At 41.5% G+C, this 20,528-nt stretch overlaps 1 protein-coding gene across 1 annotated transcript in view; it reads left to right on the top strand.

Annotated features, from left to right (window-relative positions):
- The window catches only part of LOC124004107 (suppressor of tumorigenicity 7 protein-like), a 30,398-nt gene extending 16,132 nt beyond the window's left edge, over positions 1-14,266 (top strand). The window contains exon 15 of the mRNA XM_046312901.1: positions 12,004-14,266. Within this exon, the coding sequence (XP_046168857.1) occupies positions 12,004-12,099 (96 nt within the window). The 3' untranslated portion in view covers positions 12,100-14,266. The remainder of the gene's footprint in view (positions 1-12,003) is intronic.
- Positions 14,267-20,528: the final 6,262 nt, after the last annotated feature.

Below are 20,528 nucleotides of genomic sequence, written 5' to 3'. Positions count from 1 at the left end.
AAGTCTCTTGGGGTATGTCTTTCTAAGCCTGGCACATCTAGCCACTGGGATTTTTGCCCATTCTTCAAGGCAAAACTGCTCCAGCTCCTTCAAGTTGGATGGGGTGTACAGCAATCATACCACAGATTCTTAATTGGATTGGGGTCTGGGCTTTGACTAGGCCATTCCAAGACATTTAAATGTTTCCCCTTAAACCACTCCAGTGTTGCTTTAGCAGTATGCTTGGAGTCATTGTCCTGCTGGAAGGTGAACCTTCGTCTCAGTCTCAAATCTCTGGAAGACCGAAAAAGGTTCCCCTCAAGAATTTCCCTGTATTTAGCACCATCCATCATTCTTTCAATTGTGACCAGTTTCCCAGTCCCTGTCGATGAAAATCATCCCCACAGCATGATGCTGCCACCACCATGCTTCACTGTGTGAATGGTGTTCTCAGGGTGATGAGAGGTGTTGGGTTTGCAACAGACAGCGTTTTCCTTGATGGCCAAAAGCTACATTTTAGTCTCATCTGACCAGAGTGTACCTTCTTCCATATGTTTGGGGAATCTCCCACATGCCTTTTTGGTGAACACCAAATGTGTTTGCTTATGTTTTTCTTTAAGCAATGGATTTTTTCTGGCCACTCTTCCGTAAAGCCCAGCTCTGTGGAGTGTACGACTTAAAGTGGTCCTATGGACAGATACTCCAATCTCCACTGTGGAGCTTTGCAGCTCCTTCAGGGTTATCTTTGGTCTCTTTGTTGCCTCACTGATTAATGCCCTCCTTGCCTGGTCTGTGAGTTTTGGTGGGTGGCCCTATCTTGGCAGGTTTGTTGTGGTGCCATATCGTTTCAATTTGTTAAGAATGGATTTAATGGTGCTCTGTGGGATGTTCAAAGTTTGATATTTTTTTTATAACCCAACCCTAATCTGTACTTCTCCACAACTTTGTCCCTGACCTCCTTTGTCTTCATGGTGCTGATTGCTTGGTGGTGCCCCTCGCTTAGTGATGCCCCTCGCTTAGTGATGTTGCAGACTCTGATACTGAGATCATGTGACAGATCATGTGACACTTATATCGCACACAGGTGGACTTTATTTAACTAATGATGTGACTTCTGAAGGTAATTGGTTGCACCAGATCTCATTTAGGGGCTTCATAGCAAAGGAGATGAATACATATGCATGCACCACTTTTCTGTTTTTTAGTTCATAGAATGTTTTTGAAACAAGTAATCTTTTTACATTTCACCTCACCAAATTCAGCTATTTTGTGTATGTCCATTACATGAAATAAAAATCCATTTAAATTACAGGTTGTAATGCAACAAAATAGGAAAAGCGTCAAGGGGGATGAATACTTTTGCAGGGCACTGTAGGTGATTGAGTGTTATGACGAAAGAGAAAGTTGTTTCCTTGTAGATCTTATCTGATGGAGTGTCTTTAAACACTTTGAAACATCTGACTGCTCGTCACTGCACACTGTTCTGTTTGGGTCTGGGTGGACGTGTCTGTATATTTCTGATTATTGAAATGTTTACCAAGAGACGTGTTTTTATAAACACAAGCAAATAGTTGGCCAAAATACTCTTCAACAAGGAATGTATGAAGACCACACTCCAGATGAAAACGTAGTCACAACTTTGCAGTCTTGTATAATGTCGCTTACCTGAATGTGAAAAACCATAATCAATTGTGCCGATATCTTAAAACCATGACAATTAAGCTGAGATCTTAAAACCATGATCAATTAAGCTGATATCTTAAAACCATGACAATTAAGCTGATATCTTAAAACCATGATCAATTAAGCTGATATCTTAAAACCATGATCAATTACGCTGATATCTTAAAACCATGATCAATTACGCTGATATCTTAAAACCATGATCAATTGGGTTGATATGTTACGTGAAGTATAGACATTATACATTCCAGTTGTTGTACTAGGCATGAAGAGTAACCTATGTTATCATATTGTGTGGTGTCTTCGCTGTATTTTGCACAATTTCCTCATTACAGTCCCCTACTTCATTAATGATTGAGTGTGTAGGCTTGGGCGGTATACCGTGTATGTACTGCATACCAGGGTATTTTGAAATACCGACAGACAGTATGATTTTCAATACCGTTTGGGGCATCCTAAAGCTTGAGGGGTGCGTGCTATGCCCTTGCTTAACTATCTTAGGTGTGCAAAATAAATGTTCTCCAACTCAGGGCTCCAGCTATGCATTTGGTCGTGACACCCTGTTCTGTTTGAGTCTGGCTTGACGTGTCTGTAGACCTGTGACTATTGAAATGTTTACCAAAAGGCTTGTTTTTATAAACGCAAGCAAATAGTTTGCCAAAATACACTTCAGCAAGGAATGTGTGAAGACCACACTCAAGATGAAAATTTGCAGTCAGTACTTTGCAGTCTATAATGTTGTCTACCTGAATGTGAAAAACCATGTTAACATGAAGTATAGACATTATACATTCCAATTGTTGTACTAGGCATAAAGACTAGCCTATGTTATCATATTGTGTGGTGTTGTCGCTGTAGGTTGAGACTGTGTGTTTTGCACAATTTCCTCTACTTCACTAAGGAGTGTGTGTATATGTTAGGCTTGGGCAGTATACCATATACATTTTGAAATACCAACGGTATGATTGTCAATACCGTTTGGGGCATCTTAAAGCTGGGGGGGGGGGTGCTACACCCTACCTTAAATTATTTGTCAAATCTAAGATAGTTGGGTGGTCCTTCTGTAGCTCAGTTGGTAGAGCATGGCGCTTGTAACGCCAGGGTAGTGGGTTCGATCCCCGGGACCACCCATACGTAGAATGGCACACATGACTGTAAGTCGCTTTGGATAAAAGCGTCTGCTAAATGGCATATATTATTATTATTATTATTATAGCTCAGGGCTCCAGCTATGCATTTGCTTTGTTAACTTGCTAGCTAAGTGACTCTTGCAAAATCCAGACTCTTGGTCACAGTAGAGACAATCAATCCCCTCCTGGATGAAGATCTTTACTGCTTAAATTTGCTTTGTGAGTAAAAAAAAATCTGTAAAAATGTAAATAACTCATGGTGTGATTGTGGTAACGTTCAGGAACACAAATCCTTTTGTTCTCCCGATCTGGAATATTTCACCATCAAATGCCGAGCACATTACCTCCCGGGATAATTTTATTCTGTTATCTCTGTTATCGTCACGGTCGTGCATATCCCCCCCAAGGAACTAGACTGGACTTTGTGGAAACTGCATATCCTGAGGCCACATTTATAGTAGCTGGGGACTTTAATAAAGGAAATAAGAGGAAAAGGTTAACTAAGTTTTATCAGCACATCTCCTGTGCTTCTCGCTCATCGTGCACTCTTGTTCATTGCTACTCCCCCTTCCTGGATGGCTATAAGGCATTGACCCCCCTTCCTTCGGCACATCAGATCACACCTCCATTTTGCTTCTTCCCTCTGTTGCGTCTTTACTATCATTAACTGAAGAATGATAGTTTTTTATCAAAGATTCTCTGTAATTAGTTATTACGCGATCAACTGATTAATCACGTAACTAATTAACGGCCTTACCAAGCCGTGTCCTCAGAGCATGTGCAGACCAACTGGCTGGAGTGTTTACGGACCTATTCAATCTTTCACGATCCCAGTCTGTTGTCCCCACTTGCTTCAAGATGTCTTAACATTGTTCCTGTACCCAAGATAAGCGACAGTCATTTAGTTCAGTTACCATCGCCTTACAGCACTTACTCCTGTCATCATGAAGTGTTTTGAGAGGCTAGTTAAGGTTCGATCCCAGGCTGTGTCACAACCGGCCGTGACCAGGAGTCCCATTGAGTTGCGTCCGGGTTAGGGGAGGGTTTGGCTGGGGGGGGGGCTTTACTTGGCTCATCGCGCTCTAGAAACTCCTTGTGGCGGGCCGGGTGCTTTCTGGCTGACTTCAGTCGTCAGTTGAACAGTGTTTTCTCCGACACATTGTTGCGGCTGGCTTCCAGGTTAAGCGGGCGAGTGTTAAGAAGCACGGTTAGGTTGGCTCATGTTTCGGAGGATGCATGACTCGACCTTCGCCTCTGGCGAGCCTGTTGGGGAGATGTAGTGATGAGACAAGATCGTAATTGGATATCATGAAATCGGGGAGAGAAAGGAGGGTAAAATACACAACAACAAAAAATAAGAATGCTCAGCCTTCAACACCATAGTGCCCTTCAAGATCATCACTCAGCTCAGGGCCCTGGGTCTGAACCCCACCCTGTGCAACTGGATCCTGGACTTCCTTATGGGCCAACCCCAGTTGGTGAAGGTAGGCAGCAACACCTCTGCCACATTGATCCTCAACACAAGGGGCCCTACACGAGTGCATGCTCAGCCCCCTCCTGTACTCCCTTTTCACCCATGACTGCGTGTCCACGCACGTCTCCAACTCAATCATCAAGTTTGCTGATGACACAACAGTACTAGGCCTGATTACCAACAATGACGAGACAGCCTACAGGGAGGAGGTGAGGGCCCTGGTGGAGTGGTGCCAGGAAAATAACCTCAACGTCAACTAAATGAAATACCTGATCTTGGACTTCAGGAGACAGCAGAGAGAGCACACCCCCATCCACAAATGGGGCCGCAGTGGAAAGGGCGAAAATCTTTAAGTTCCTCTGCGTGCCCACCACTAACATCCTAAAATGGTCCATCCACACAGACAGTGGTGAAGAAGGCTTAACAGCGCCTCTTCAACCTTGGCCCCTAAGACCCTCATACACTTCTACAGATGCACCTTTGAGAGGATCCTGTTGGGCTGTATCACCGCCTGGTACGTTAATTTCACCATCCACAACCACAGGGTTCTCCTGGAGGGAGTGGTGCGGTCAGCCCAACACATCACCGTCGGCGCATTGCCTTCCTTCCAGGTCATATACAGCTCCTTGTGTCACAGGAAGGCCAAGAAGATCATCAAGGACCTCTGCCACTTTGGCCACGTCCTGTTCACCCCACTACCATCTAGAAGGAGGAGACCGTACAGGTGCATCAAAGCTTGGACAGAGAGAGCTGTTTTTCAGTCTATCTCAGGCCATCAGACTGTTAAATAGTCACCACTACCCGGCCTCTGGTAGCCTCTTAGTGGTAAATGGTGGCATTCTGGCATTGCACCACACTATCACAAGGGGGAGTTAGAACGCTGATCTATCGGTAGTCTAAACTGTGGCAATTAATGGAGGTGTTTTCGGTCTGAGCGTCTCCTGGCACTAGAGTCCTGCATCAGTCAACAACAACAAAACTGTCGGTGGTCCTGGAGTTAAGAGAAAACTTGGGTAAAAACAATGGGGTTATTTCACTTGACATGTGGACTGACGATTTCGAAAAATAGCAACGGTGGGCTTTTGGTTTCTCTCCCTCTAAAAACAGAAATAAATAACAAACTGGCTTTATTGTCTCACCCCATGTTCAATAATGTCCTTTTTACCTTTATTTGGATTACAGTTGCTCACTTGAAACAAAATCATCTCCAAATTATTGTTATTTTTTAAACAAGCCATAGAAAGTTGGTTGCAAAAAAAAAGTAAGGAACTTGTCTGTCGGCCCTGCATTAAAGACTAAAATTGGTTAAAGAAAATTGTGATAAATAAAAAATATATACCAGTTTCATTTAAGGACCAACAAATTGACAGCAGTGCCATATAGGTATTTTCAATGTATCGATTACATGGCATATGGTTTATGAATTGACATGCAATTTTCCGCTCCTCCTGAAAGCCCTAATATTAAAAACAGTCAAATGCATGCTCTCCGTCGCCCACACGCACTTTAAACATTTGCATAATAAAGCATTTAAAGGCTGACATTAGTAGATTTTAGTACTTCTGACAGCCAAAATTCTTACTCCACCCATAACTTCTGGACTTTTAAACATTCCCAGAAGGCATGGATTATTATAACCTACTTCAGGCCTAAAACTTATGGGTGCAAACAAGGTTTCCATGATGGGCTCTTAGCAGGACAGTAGACTCTTCAACCTTTACAAAAGGATAGCTCGGGCTAGGTGTGGAAATAAAATCCCCCTAACTTGCAATGTAGTAAGTACTCTAAAGTTTTACATTTCTAACTCCAAACATCATGCAACTGCAAAATGTCGGGTAAAGCATATACTGTACTCAATTTCTTCATCAACATCTTAATGCTTTCGTTAATAAAATAATGATTAAAAAAACTTTTTCAAAATGCAGATGTTTATTTCAACTATCAGCAGGATAATAGACTCTTGCCGAGTTTAGGGACTTTAAATATATTAATGGATCCATAACAAATTACTATGGGAATAAATATCACTGAATGACATTGCATGGGGTCTGGTCTTGATAAATCAATCATGGGCCTATTAATATAATGAATATGAATTCAGAGGGCAGAAATGATTAAATATTAAAGCATTAGACCTCTCACTAAAGGAGTCAGTCATACAAAAGTTATACTACTATCCGAACAGGTTTTGCAGTTTGTCACGAATCATTGGGTCGAAACTACAGAACAGTACAAAACAAGAGAACACACATGGTTAATGTTCTGGAAATAAATAGAAAATATATATATTTTTTTCTTTAATGTATATGTACAGTGGGGCAAAAAAGTATTTAATCAGCCACCAATTGTGCAAGTTCTCCCACTTAAAAAGATGAGAGGCCTGTAATTTTCATCATAGGTACACTTCAACTATGACAGACAAAATGAGATGAAAAAATACAGAAAATCACATTATAGGATTTTTAATGAATTTATTTGCAAATTATGGTGGAAAATAAGTATTTATCGCTGTATTTGGGGAGTTTGTCCCATTTTTCTATGCAGATCCTATCAAGCTCTGTCAGGTTGGATGAGGAGCATTGCTGCACAGCTATTTTCAGGTCTCTCCAGAGATGTTTGATCGTGTTCAAGTCCTGGCTCTGGCGGAGCCACTCGTGCGTTGTCTTGGCTGTGTGCTTTGTGTCATTGTCCTGTTGGAAGGTGAACCTTTTGCCCCAGGTCCTGAGAGCTCTGGAGCAGGCTTTCATTAAGGATCTCTCTGTACTTTGTTCTGTTCATCTTTCCCTCTATCCTGACTAGTCCCCCTGCCGCTGAAAAACATCCCCACAGCATGATGCTGCCACTACCATGCTTCACCGTAGTGATGGTGCCAGCTTTCCTCCAGACGTAACGCTTGGCATTCCGGTCAAATAGTTCAATCTTGGTTTCATCAGACCAGAGAATCTTGTTTCCAAGTGGGCTGTCATGTACCTTTTAATGAGGAGTGGCTTCCGTCTGGCCACTGTACCATAAAGGCCTGATTGGTGGAGTGCTACAGAGATGGTTGTCCTTCTTGACAGTTCTCCCATCTCCACAGAGGAACTCTGGAGCTCTGTCAGAGTGACCATCGGGTTGGTCTCCTCCCTGACCAAGGCCCTTCTGCTCAGTTTGGCCGCTCTAGGAAGAGTTTTGTTGGTTCCAAAATTCTTCAGTTTAATAGTGGAGGACACTGTGTTCTTGGGGACCTTCAATGCTGCATAAATGTTTTGGTACCCTTCCCCAGATCTGTGCTTCAACACAATTCTGTCTTGGAGCTCTATGTAAAATTCCTTCGACCTCATGGCTTGTTTTGTTTTTTATATAGACAGGTGCGTGCCTTTCCAAATCATGTCCAATCAATTGAATTTACCACAGCTGTACTTCAATCAAGTTGTAGAAACATCTCAAGGATGATCAATGGAAACAGGATGCACCTGAGCTCAATATCAAATCTCTTAGCAAAGGGTCTGAATACTTTTATGTAAATAAGGTATTTCTTAATTTGAAGTTTTATACATTTGCTAAATTTTTTACAATTCTCATCACTTGACTTTTTTCACATTTAGTTGTTTTACAGCCTGAGTTTAAAATGAATTATATTGAGATATTTTCTGACAATACACCTTAATGCAAAGTGGAATTATGTTTTGTTTGTTTGTTTGACAAATGTATAAATTAAATGCTGAAATGTCTTTTAGTCAATAAGTATTCAACCCTTTTCTTATGGCATCTACAAAAAAATTCAGGAGTCTGCGCTTAACAAGTCACAAGTTGCATGGACTCACTGTGTGCAATAATAGCGTTTAACATGCTTTTTGCTACTTCAGTCGATCAGTGAATTTAAAACACAGATTCAACCACAAAGACAAGGGAGGTTTTCCAATGACTTACAAAGAAGGGCACCAATTGGTAGATTAAAAAAAGAGCAGACCTTGAATAGCCCTTTGAACATTAAGTTATCAATTACACCCAGTCACAACAAGGATACAGGCTTCCTTCCTAACTCAGTTGCTGGAGAGGAAGGAAACTGCTCAGGGATTTTGCGATGATGGTGACTTTCAAACAGTTACAGAGTTTAATGGCTGTTATATGAGAACTGAGAATGGATCAACATTATAGCTACTCCACAATACTAACATAATTGACATAATTGATTGAAAAGAAGGAATGCAAATATCCCAGAACATGCATCCTGTTTGCAACCAGGCACTAAAGTAATACAGCAAAATAAATTTTGTCTTTTTGTCTTGAATTTAAGTGTTATGTTTGGGGCAAATCCAATACAAAACATTACTGAGTCCCACTCCATATTTTCAAGCATAGTGGTGGCTGCATCACGTTATGGGTATGCTTGTAATCGTTAAGAACTGGGGAGTTTTTTTCATGATAAAAAAGAAACAGAATGGAGCTAAGCACAAAATACTAGAGGAAAACCTGGGTCAGTATGCTTTCCACCAGACTCTGGGAGATTAATTCACCTTTAGGTAGGACAATAACCTAAAACACAAAGCCAAATCAACGCTGGAGTTGCTTATGTTCCTGAGTGGCCGAGTTACAGTTTTGACTTAAATCTGCTTGAAAATCTATGGCAAGACCTGCAAATGGTTGTCTATCAATGATCAACAACCAATTTGGACTGGGAAGTTTATTATAAATAAATAAATTGTTTCACCGAATCTGCAATAGAAATAATAAAATGTAGCTCCTGTAATATGGGTCATATTTGAGCAGTTTGAGATAGAGGCCATTAAAATACAAAAATATTTTTTCACAAGCTACTCATTTACAGCCTGCATATTTTGTTATTGTGTAGGCCTAATTAGAAACACAGTAATGTAATTGCGTTTTGGTTTTTAGAACCATGCATTTTTGATTCATTACTGATTTCATTCATCATTGCTACACTTATGATGTATATAGTGCTATTTCTGTTGTTCTATGTATTACCATTTTCATTGTTTTATTTTTACTTAGTGTCCGAGCTCCAACATGTATGACTAAGATGTTTACTGTACCCTGCAATCACACCTGCAGTCCTGTACATGTGACTATTAAACACTGAATCTGAATTATGAGAACAAAAATCTTTCTACTGTAGCCTACCTTGAGAATCTTGCCTTTTTTAAGATGAGTGAAAATTAAACGGTTTTACGTTTTAACAAATCTGTAGCCTGCAACTACTATCAATAATTTTTTAAATTGTCATTCTGTTTAATAGTGGTCTTTTTGAACAACTACCACTGTGAGGAGAATATAAACAGAATAAGCATGAAAAGTATGAGGAATAACAAAAGTGTAGTCTCAGCAAGCACACTAGTGTTCCGCTTCAACTCTGACATGGACTTTGCTTGGTGCCATCGTTTGAAGGTCCGTCTCCATGAACATGTTTAAATTGAACAGCACCGTACATATTTGATGAGAAGAGGGTTGAAATGAGTTTTACCTAACCAAGCAGTGCTGTTTTATCGTGATACAAATATCCTGTGCTTTTTCATTTGGGCGTAGGTGCATTTGGGCGTTGGTAACTCTGAAGCGGCCACAGTGCACTGGCATATGGGGCTCACCCAGGAAATGATACAATGAAAATGATATGTAACAACACCATTGGACCAAACACTCTGACATGAAACAACAATACAAATGAAACGACAGCGCAACAAAATAGATGTAAATAAATATTTAGCAGGTCATATTGAACACCAGCGGTGCAACTAGTGCTTTGTAACTTTACAGAACATCACAGAGCACGCAGGAGTGAAGACTTTCTATTGGTCAATAGCGTTCATCTTGAGGCAACGGGGAGTGGGTTCAAATTGTATTATTATATATTTTTTTACTGACTTAACCATTATTTAACTAGGCAAGTCAGTCCAGAATAAATTCTTATTTACAATGACTGCCTACCCCGGCCAAACCTGGACAACGCTGGGCCAAGTGGACCGCTGCGCTACTTGGGAGCCCAAAATGCAATCTGTTAAATATTATACAGTGTCATATATAAAATGGACATATCTATTTTAATACAGACTACTTTAAAATATTACTAATCATTGGAAATGACATTACCCAATACATCATGATCATTTCTTGGTACAAAAGTGAGGGTGCAAAAACATACGTTTGCAACCCTATTTTGAAAGTGTGGGTCCAGCTGCTCCATTGCTCAGGCACCTATACGTATACCCCAGTATGGTACAAGAATGGTATGAACATCTGGATACCACCCAGCCCTAGTTTGTGTATCTATTAAGAGAGGGTTAGAACTGGGGAAGAGAGACCCATTACATGGCATGCTTGGCCATAGTTCCACATACTAGAACAATGCTGCTTCCCACATCCTGTCAAAACCATCTGTTCACCTCGCGAATGTATTGCTTCATAAACACAAAGTGTTGTTTATGGTGGATTGAACTATTGGGGTTGAACATATTTCAGATGTGTGATCGTGGATGATTTCTATTGGTTATCCTGGAGAGGGAGAGGCCTCAGTAAGGGTTATGGTTCTCCTATCTCTACTTACTTACTTGTTTTGGGAGAGCATTTTATAGAATTACACCTGGGTTCCCTAGTAGTAGTAGTCGTAGTGATGCAAACTCTGGTATTCAGCCTTAGATGAAGGGTACATTCTAACGTGCCCCCTGTCCTCAATACAAGTCCCATGCTTCTGCTGGTATTCAGCCTTAGATGAAGGGTACATTCTAACGTGCCCCCTGTCCTCAATACAAGTCACCATGCTTCTGCTGGTATTCAGCCTTAGATGAAGGGTACATTCTAACGTGCCCCCTGTCCTCAATACAAGTCACCATGCTTCTGCTGGTATTCAGCCTTAGATGAAGGGTACATTCTAACGTGCTCCCTGTCCTCAATACAAGTCCCATGCTTCTGCTGGTATTCAGCCTTAGATGAAGGGTACATTCTAACGTGCCCCCTGTCCTCAATACAAGTCACCATGCTTCTGCTGGTATTCAGCCTTAGATGAAGGGTACATTCTAACGTGCCCCCTGTCCTCAATACAAGTCGCCATGCTTCTGCTGGTATTCCCACTTTAATTTATCCTCCCTATGTGTAACCTTTATTTAATTAGGCAAGTCAGTTAAGAACAAATTGTTATTTATAATGACTGCCTAACCCTCACAATGACGGCCTACCCCTCACAATGACGGCCTACCCCTCACAATGACGGCCTACCCCTCACAATGACGGCCTACCCCTCACAATGACGGCCTACCCCTCACAATGACGGCCTACCCCTCACAATGACGGCCTAACCCTCACAATGACGGCCTAACCCTCACAATGACGGCCTACCCCTCACAATGACGTCCTAACCCTCACAATGACGGCCTAACCCGGCCAAATCCGGACGACACTGGGCCAATTGTGCACCGCCCTATGGGACTCCCAATCACGGCTGGATGTGATGCAGCCTGGATTCAAACCAGGGACTGTAGAGATGCCTCTTGCACTGAGATGCAGTGCCTTAGACTGCTGCGCCATTCGGGAGCCCAACTATATAGTGCTCTAAATAACCCCAATTCATGTTGTTAAATTCTAAAGAAAACAACATAAAAATAGCTGACACCATTCAAACCAATGGGGGTTCGGAATTAGCCAATTATCTCAGAATCATATTTTTTGCATATAGAACCGTATATATCCCCATCTCTGGATGGGCTTATTGAATGTGGTGTATTGAAATGACTTTGTTTTGTTCCTCAGTTCTTCAGCACCCTCTTCACACCCCTGGGTTTCTTCGCAGACAAGATGGAGAGCTTCATGCCATCCAGTTTCTGGCATCAGCTGACTCGAATCTGACCCCATCTCACACACGTACACATACACACCCCTCAGACACCAACACTCCAAAACTACAGACAGAAATGTTTGCTCTCCTGTCTTCAGCGTGCACACACACTTGTTGTTTTGGTACTGATTATGTTGGCCAAGTCTTGTATCAACATCCAGATGCAACTCAGAGATGCAACTGCTAAGAAGCCAGGTTTTTAAAGTAAACATTTACCAGATATTCACGCAGTTATTCGTTTATTATTATTATAGGAACTTGAAGTTATGTTGAGTTACACAGAACGGTAAATAGAAAGTATTTCAGCCTACATTTTACTTCCAAGTCCCACCTCTAAATTACGTCAATCTCTCATACACTTCTGAATTAAGTGCTGAAACAATAAATGTATTATTAGGTCATGTTTCATTATTGTGAAGGCTAACACTACAGTTCATGGAAGTAGTATCCCTCTGTTCTAGTTAGGGTTGCAAAATTTCAGGAACCTTTGATAAATTTCCTGATTTTCCTGAGATCCTGGTTGTAAGAATTCCAGATTTCCTCCTGATTCCTCTACTGATTCTGGGAATCCTCCAACTGGGATTTTGGGAAAAACATGGAATTTATTGAAAGTTCGCGAAATTTTGCCACCCTGGTTCTAGTGTTGCTATTCATAATATCTTGCCAAATGTATTGTCTGTTAGCTGGTGCAGCAGGAGACAGATGGATATCTATAGAAAAGCATAGTAGAAGGACTGTTTTCCATGATCGCATGTCTGAACAGACACATTAATGTTCACTAGAATAAGGTAGAGCCATGTATTTAGAGAGTTGGGACATTGTGGTTTCTGCTTTATGATGCATTTACTTGAGACAACAATACATGGCAGCCAATATAATTTTAAAAAATCTAAATACATGGCTCTGGAATAAGGTATGTGTGTCATGCCAGTTCAGATGAGTTGAAACAAAGCATAGCCTTTATGGTACATAGTCATCCTATGGGGCAGAGTTTAAGTTTGTGAGACCTTCTAAAAACAGATCCTTGATTTACTGCTTCACTCTGTAGTGTATACAATGCCTGCAGTGTTTTGCCAGTTGTTGCCACAGCATGCCACCTCCGCGCTATATCACTGGCAACCTGTGCCCCCTCAAACGTAGCATAAACATGTAAGTGGGATTATGACCGGTTACGGCATGGGTAGTCATGGCATCACTCACAGCCAATCACATAACTGAATGCTGCGTTTCCAGGTCCTCTATGAGTTGTAGTCAACTCGTATTGCTCAGGTGTAATCAGCCAATCACAACAGGCCGCTTTGTTTGAATCACTGTGTGGTTTCACCGTAGCCTCAACAGCAAATACTCTGAACCGTGATCTAAGACTAGTCAATAGCCTACAGTATATATTGTGGCAGGACTCGATATTTGATCATGAATAGCACAAAGGGCCTTTTGTACCTCATTGGCTCAACAGACAGATTGGATTTAAGCAGCTTGACGAAATTAAAAGCTATTTCTCACAATACTCCCAGATATGTATTGTATTGATGAACCAATGTTTCGGCACACAGTGGTTTCAGAACCTGCTCATTCATTTGCTAATTCCTTCAACTATTTTATGTATTTTATCATACTTAAACCCAATTATGAGTAAAGATGGCAGCAAGAGCTGACTGTTTATTGGTTGCTGGTAGTGCATTGCATCCAGGGCCGGACTAATGCATTTTGGGCCTCGGGGCCCCAAAAAATATATATTTTGGGAGGAGAATACAGCTAACTTTCTGCATTTCAACATGTGCAGTTTTATAATGCAATTCTACACATTTTGTCACGTGCCCGTTTGGTAATCCCGCCCTGTTTGCATAATGTGATATTTGTGCACTGTGCTTGAACAGCACTTATAATTGGTATGCTACTTTCATTCAATGTATGTGTCAGAGCCATCAACACTCCTACCTGGTAATACTGTACACTATCTGGGTGTAATTACTGTACACTATTTTAATTCCATACTGTTGGATTATATTTGGGATAGTCCAGAATAACAAGATGAAATGCTGAAGACAGAAGTCCTATTTGAATTTACTACCATATGAGTTAGATAGCTCACAATAAATTGGTTCTTGAATGTAAATCTAATGCGTTTGTGTTTGAATTTTTGTTGTACTTTGTGAACAAATAAATCTAAAAAACAGATTCAAGACTGATTTGTATGTTTTGGGGATGTGGCCTAGGCCCTATGGTTTACCCTAGACCAGGGATGCCCAACCCTCTTCCTGGAGATCTACTGTCCTGTAGGTTTTCAGTCCAACCCTAATTTAGCACATCTGATTCAGCTAGTTAAGGTCTTGTTGAGCAGCTAATAAGTAGAATCAGGTGTGTTAAATTAAGGTTGGACTGAAAACCCACAGGATGGTAGATCTCCAGGAAGAGGGTTGGGCAGCCCTGCCCTAGACAGTGAACATACATGTAAGACAAGCTGAGAGTACCTACATTATACGTCCTTACCATTTCGCTATATTTGGTGTTTGGATGAAAAGCAGCTTTGACGTTATGACCCACATCAATGTTCCCTTTCCCCCACCGCGAGAGAGAGCCCATCTCCTAACACTAGACTAGGGGTTGTTCAACTGTTATATTTACATTTATACTTGCAGTTTGGCGCTTAGAGGAAGTTGGCCACTTATTGAAGTTGTATCAGGTCCAGGGGTTTGTGACAGTTACTAATGATGATGTTTGTGTTTGAACCAACAAATTGCTGGTGAATGTTCCTCAGACTCTGGGGCCGTGACAACAACAGCAGGGACAAAACACTCTCATCGGTCCCCTATAAAGATACACAAACAGCCACTTTGTCTTTGTCAGTAGAGATACACAGAGACTTATAGAGAGTGGTTACCATGACTCATTGGCTTGGAGCATGGTGCTTGGGTTAGGGTTAGTGCTTGCAACACCAAAGTGGGGGGTTTGAAACAACCCTTATCGCCTCTAGGTATTTGTGTATATCTGAAAGGATTGGGTAAGCATTACTACAAAATCCCACTTCACACTCCATATCCCCAGATGGCAGTAGCTATACTGTTAAAGCTACTGTTCTATATACTCTCAAAGCTACTATTCTCTATACTCTCAAAACTTCAAACTAGTTTGGGACTTGCGGAGGCTATGTGGTGGGATAGAGATGGACGTTTGGTGTGCTCCTGCACATGGAGACTGGATGGACTGATGTGGGACCCAAGTCCCTGTGATGAATCTCATAATTTATTGTATATACCTGGTATCACCTCATCTACAAACCAAACAATACAGGAGCTGGCCGGCCCGGATAGTCAACTCTGTTAATCAGAGGTCAGAAGCTGGAGAGGAGAGGGTAAGCTGACTACCTCGGGGTAGACAGACTGAGGCATGTAAGATAAACCACTAGCCTGGTCCCAGATCTGTATATGCTTTAGCAAATTCTTGTCTGTTGCATATGTAGGCTATACAACAATAGTGAGAGGTGTTGGTTTAATACAGATCTGGGGCCAGGCTAATAATCCACCAAATGGCAGGGAGAATAAAACCCTTGTCACACTACTGAGTCAAACAAAGAGTTGCTAGTGTTGCTGGAACCATACTGGAAGAGACAGAAGAAATCTGAGCCAGCACAGAGCGGTTCAAGTTAATCTCTCGTAGACAGACTACGTAAACATAAATGGTAACACAGATCTGTCATGATACAACGGCATGCGTGAGATAACCAGCAGCATTAGTTGTGAGATAACCAGCAGCATTAGTCGTGAGATAACCAGCAGCATTAGTCGTGAAATAACCAGCAGCAATAGTCGTGAAATAACCAGCAGCATTAGTCATGAGATAACCAGCAGCATTAGTCGTGAGATAACCAGCAGCATTAGTCATGAAATAACCAGCAGCATTAGTCGTGAGATAACCAGCAGCATTCGTCGTGAGATAACCAGCAGCATTAGTCGTGAGATAACCAGCAGCATTAGTCGTGAGATAACCAGCAGCATTAGTCGTGAGATAACCAGCAGCATTAGTCGTGAAATAACCAGCAGCATTAGTCATGAGATAACCAGCAGCATTAGTCGTGAGATAACCAGCAGCATTAGTCGTGAAATAACCAGCAGCATTAGTCGTGAGATAACCAGCAGCATTAGTCGTGAAATAACCAGCAGCATTAGTCGTGAGATAACCAGCAGCATTAGTCGTGAAATAACCAGCAGCATTAGTCGTGAGATAACCAGCAGCATTCGTTGTGAGATAACCAGCAGCATTCATTAGTCGTGAGATAACCAGCAGCATTAGTCGTGAGATAACCAGCAGCATAAGTCGTGAAATAACCAGCAGCATTAGTCGTGAGATAACCAGCAGCATTATTTGTGATATAACCAGCATCATTAGTCGTGAAATAACCAGCAGCATTAGTCGTGAGATAACCAGCAGCATTAGTCATGAGATAACCAGCAGCATTAGTCGTGAGATAACCAGCAGCATTAGTCGTGAGATAACCAGCAGCATTAGTCGTGAAATAACCAGCAGCATTAGTCGTGAAATAACCAGCAGCATTAGTCGTGAAATAACCAGCAGCATTAGTCGTGAGATAACCAGCAGCATTAGTCGTGAGATAACCAGCAGCATTAGTCGTGAGATAACCAGCAGCATTAGTCGTGAGATAACCAGCAGCATTAGTCGTGAGATAACCAGCAGCATTAGTTCTGGTTCTTTGGATCATACACTATTTCACAGGTGTTAATATATTTTGAATTTCGGAAGGGGAGGGCCAATTTGGCCTATAAACTTGCCCGTAACTTGCAAAGAGAGAGGGTGGAGCTCCTCGTTCCGGTTCCGATCTCTTCTCGGCCCAGAACATAATCGAGCATCTAACTAATTACACAAGACTTTAGTTCTAGGTCGAGCAAGATTTGGCCTGGGTCAGCACATTCGTGGAAAAAGGGTTGGCCTATAACTGAGCAGACGCTATCTTCGTATCCATCTTCTGTTCATCCTCTCTACAGAAACAGACAGTTACACAAAAACTTGGCGAGAGACGCATTCTTGACAGTTGACTCACTAGATAAGGGTTTTCATGTGTTAATCCGCTGCCGCCAGCCCGGTAATCTCACCCGGACAGCGAACGTGTTAATAGACCATGAACCTCGCCTGGGAACTTTGCCATACATGTCCCTGAAGGTCACGTATATATATTACAATTAACTCCCCTATAAATCTGCCCCAGGGACCTATCCCTGGCACTGACCCTAAGCCTGCTGCTATGCTGCGCTGTTGTGGACTGCGGTCGGCTCGGACAGACAGGTAAGTAGCAAACACATGGCTCAACCAAACACTGACCCACCACCCAACTCTAAAGCAGCACCCTAGATCGCAACGCGGTGGGACCAGGTGTGGGATGTGTATTGACTATGGGTTTACCACAATATGTTATATCAATATGCTATATCTTGTTGAATTCATGACAGATTTGGCAAGGAGTGCATAGTGAACCGCAGAGGCCCCCAGTAACTTTTTGTAGTAAATAAATAGAAATTACAATAATTGATACTGGTAAAGATGCTTTTGCATGTAAACTAACTGTTGTATGATTAAAGAAGTTAATACATTACAATACTTGTTTATTTTTATTGTGTCACTAAGTGCATTGAGGTCTTCCACCCTCAGCTTTCTTTCCCGAGACAATTTTAGAATGATCGTCCTGTCACTAAATAGATGCCCATTAGATATCACTATGATGGGAGGAGAATGCAGGCAGTGACAAGCTGGTTATTTTAAAAGACTGAAGTGAGAAAGGCAGGTGTTTCCTGTTCCATGTTCACTACATGAGATTTGGCAGGACATTTCCACAAGGACACAACTGCACTGCCCTTTAAAAAGATTTAGAGACCAATAAAAGCTTTTTTCAAAAGTGATTAATATGACTAATCATTTTACAATAATGCTCTGTGAAAAGAAAACAGTCTGCATAATATCCCCTGGTTTATACAGTCTATGAAATAGAGAAATAATTCAAACTTCTGGCATTGGTGAGGAGTACTCTGTTGTAATTGGAGGGCCTTCACCACGGATTTGGCAAGTGCTGAGTCTGGCGCTGACATTAGGAGGACTTTTTTAAATCTATCTTAATTTAATGAATTACTCAAGAACAGTGTGGAGTAGCCTACATTCAGTGAATATCAGCTCCTGTATCTCAGTGACATGGGCAGCAGTATGAGGATGGAATAAAACTGATGTGAATGACAGAAGGATCAACAAGGTTTAATATAGAACAAGTGTGGTATTTTTGGGTCTTACCCAAGGTGACAATAACCCTTCAACTAACATGACAATACAACTTACCCACCACTCCCAACCGTTCGAGAACATTGCATTAAAATCATATCAGTTACCATTTACATTTGAAAATGTTGATCTTTTTAACATAAACTGACACCTCATTCAGCTTCAAAAGTAGTTGTGATCATCACATGTATTTTACTGCTTTTGTTCAATTACAGCCTTGTTCTAAAATTGATACAATTCTACACACAATACCCCATAATGACAAAGTAAAAACAGGTTGTTAGAATTTTTTGCAAATGTATTACAAATAAAAACCTGAAATCTCACATTTACATAAGTATTTAGACACCTTTACTCAGTACTTTGTTGAAGCACCTTTGGCAGCAATTACAGCCTTGAGTGTTCTTGAGTACGACCTTAAAACCTGGCACCTCTGTATTTGGGGAGTTTCTCCCATTCTTCTCTGCAGATCCTCTCAAGCTTTGACAGGTTGCACAGCTATTTTCAGATGTCTCCAGAGATGTTTGATCGGGTTCAAGTCTGTGCTCTGGCTGGGCCACTCAAGGACATTCAGAAACTTGTCTTGGCTGTGTGCTTAGGGTTGTTGTCCTGTTGGAAGGTGAACCTTCGCCCCAGTCTGAGGTGCTGAGCACCCTGCAGCAGGTTTTCATCAAGGATATCTCTGTACTTTGCTCCATTCATCTTTCCCTTGATCCAGATTAGTCTCCCAGTCCCTGCAGCTGAAAAACATCCTCAAAGCATGATGCTGCCACCACCATGCATCACCGTAGGGATGGTGTCAGGTTTTATACAGATGTGACACTTGGCATTCAGGCCAAAGAGTTCAATCTTGGTTTCATCAGTCCAGAGATTCTTGTTTCTCATGGTCTGAGAGTCCTTTAGGTGCCTATTGGCAAACTTCAAGCGGGCAGTCATGTGTCTTTTTCTGAGGAGAGGCTTCCGTCTGTCCACTCTACCATAAAGGTCTGATTGGTGGAGTGCTGCAGAGATGGTTGTCCTTCTGGAAGGTTCTCCCATCTCCACAGAGGAACTCTGGACCTCTGTCAGAGTGACCATTGGGTTCATGGTCACCTCCCTGACCATGGCCCACTCCCTTGATTGCTCAGTTTGGCCAGGCGGCCAGCCCTAGAAAGAGGCTTGGTGGTTCCAAACTTCTTCCATTTAAGAATGATGGAGGCCACTATGTTCTTGGGGACCTTCAATACTGCAGACATTTTTTGGTATTCCCCAGATCTGTGCCGTGACAAAATCCTGTCTCGGAGTTCTACGGACAATTCGTTCAACCTCAGAGCTTGGTTTTTTCTCTGATATGCACTGTCAACTGTGCATGTCAGATATATAGACAGCTGCGAGCCTTTCCCAATCACGTCCAATCAATTTCATTTACCACAGGTGGATTCCAATCAAGTTGTAGAAACATCTCAAGAATGATCAATGGAAACAAGATGCATCTGAGCTCAATTTCAAGTCTCATAGCAAAGGGTCTGAATACTTATATAAAAAAGGTATTTCTGTTTTTTATTTGTGATACATTTTCAAACATTTGTAAACACCTGTTTTCACTTTGTCATTATGGGGTATTGTGTAGATTGATGAGAAAATTGTTAAGAATAAGGCTGTAATGTAAGAAAATGTGAACAAAGTCAAGGGGTCTGAATACTTTCTGAATATACAGTAGAAGCTAGCAGCTTCAGTAATTGGAAACCAGTGATAAATAATAAGAGATGACAGCTCCCATCCATCACACCGTATACATTTAGGAACACGTACAATAATAGATTGATAGCACATACTGTAAGAGTACCTGTCACACTGAAGAGAGAGGAGACATACTATCCATCTCAGTCGACAACGTTTGTTTCACTTAACTCTTATAACAGAAACATGTATTTAAATGAATTTCTTTGCTTCGTATTTAGCTACAGTAACAGTCAGAATTTTGGACACCTACTCATACCAGGGTTTTTCTTTATTTTTGCTATTTTCTACATTATATAATAATAGTGAAGACATCACCACTATGAAATAACAGATATAGCATCATGTAGTAACCAGAAAAGTGTTAAACAAATCTAAATATATTTTAGATTCTTCAAAGTAACCACCCTTTGCCTTTATGACAGCTTTGCACACTCCTGGC

Source organism: Oncorhynchus gorbuscha, linkage group LG18 (assembly GCF_021184085.1).
Source record: "Oncorhynchus gorbuscha isolate QuinsamMale2020 ecotype Even-year linkage group LG18, OgorEven_v1.0, whole genome shotgun sequence".
In the NCBI taxonomy this organism is placed as follows: domain Eukaryota; kingdom Metazoa; phylum Chordata; class Actinopteri; order Salmoniformes; family Salmonidae; genus Oncorhynchus; species Oncorhynchus gorbuscha.
This window is presented reverse-complemented; position numbering and strand designations above follow the sequence as displayed.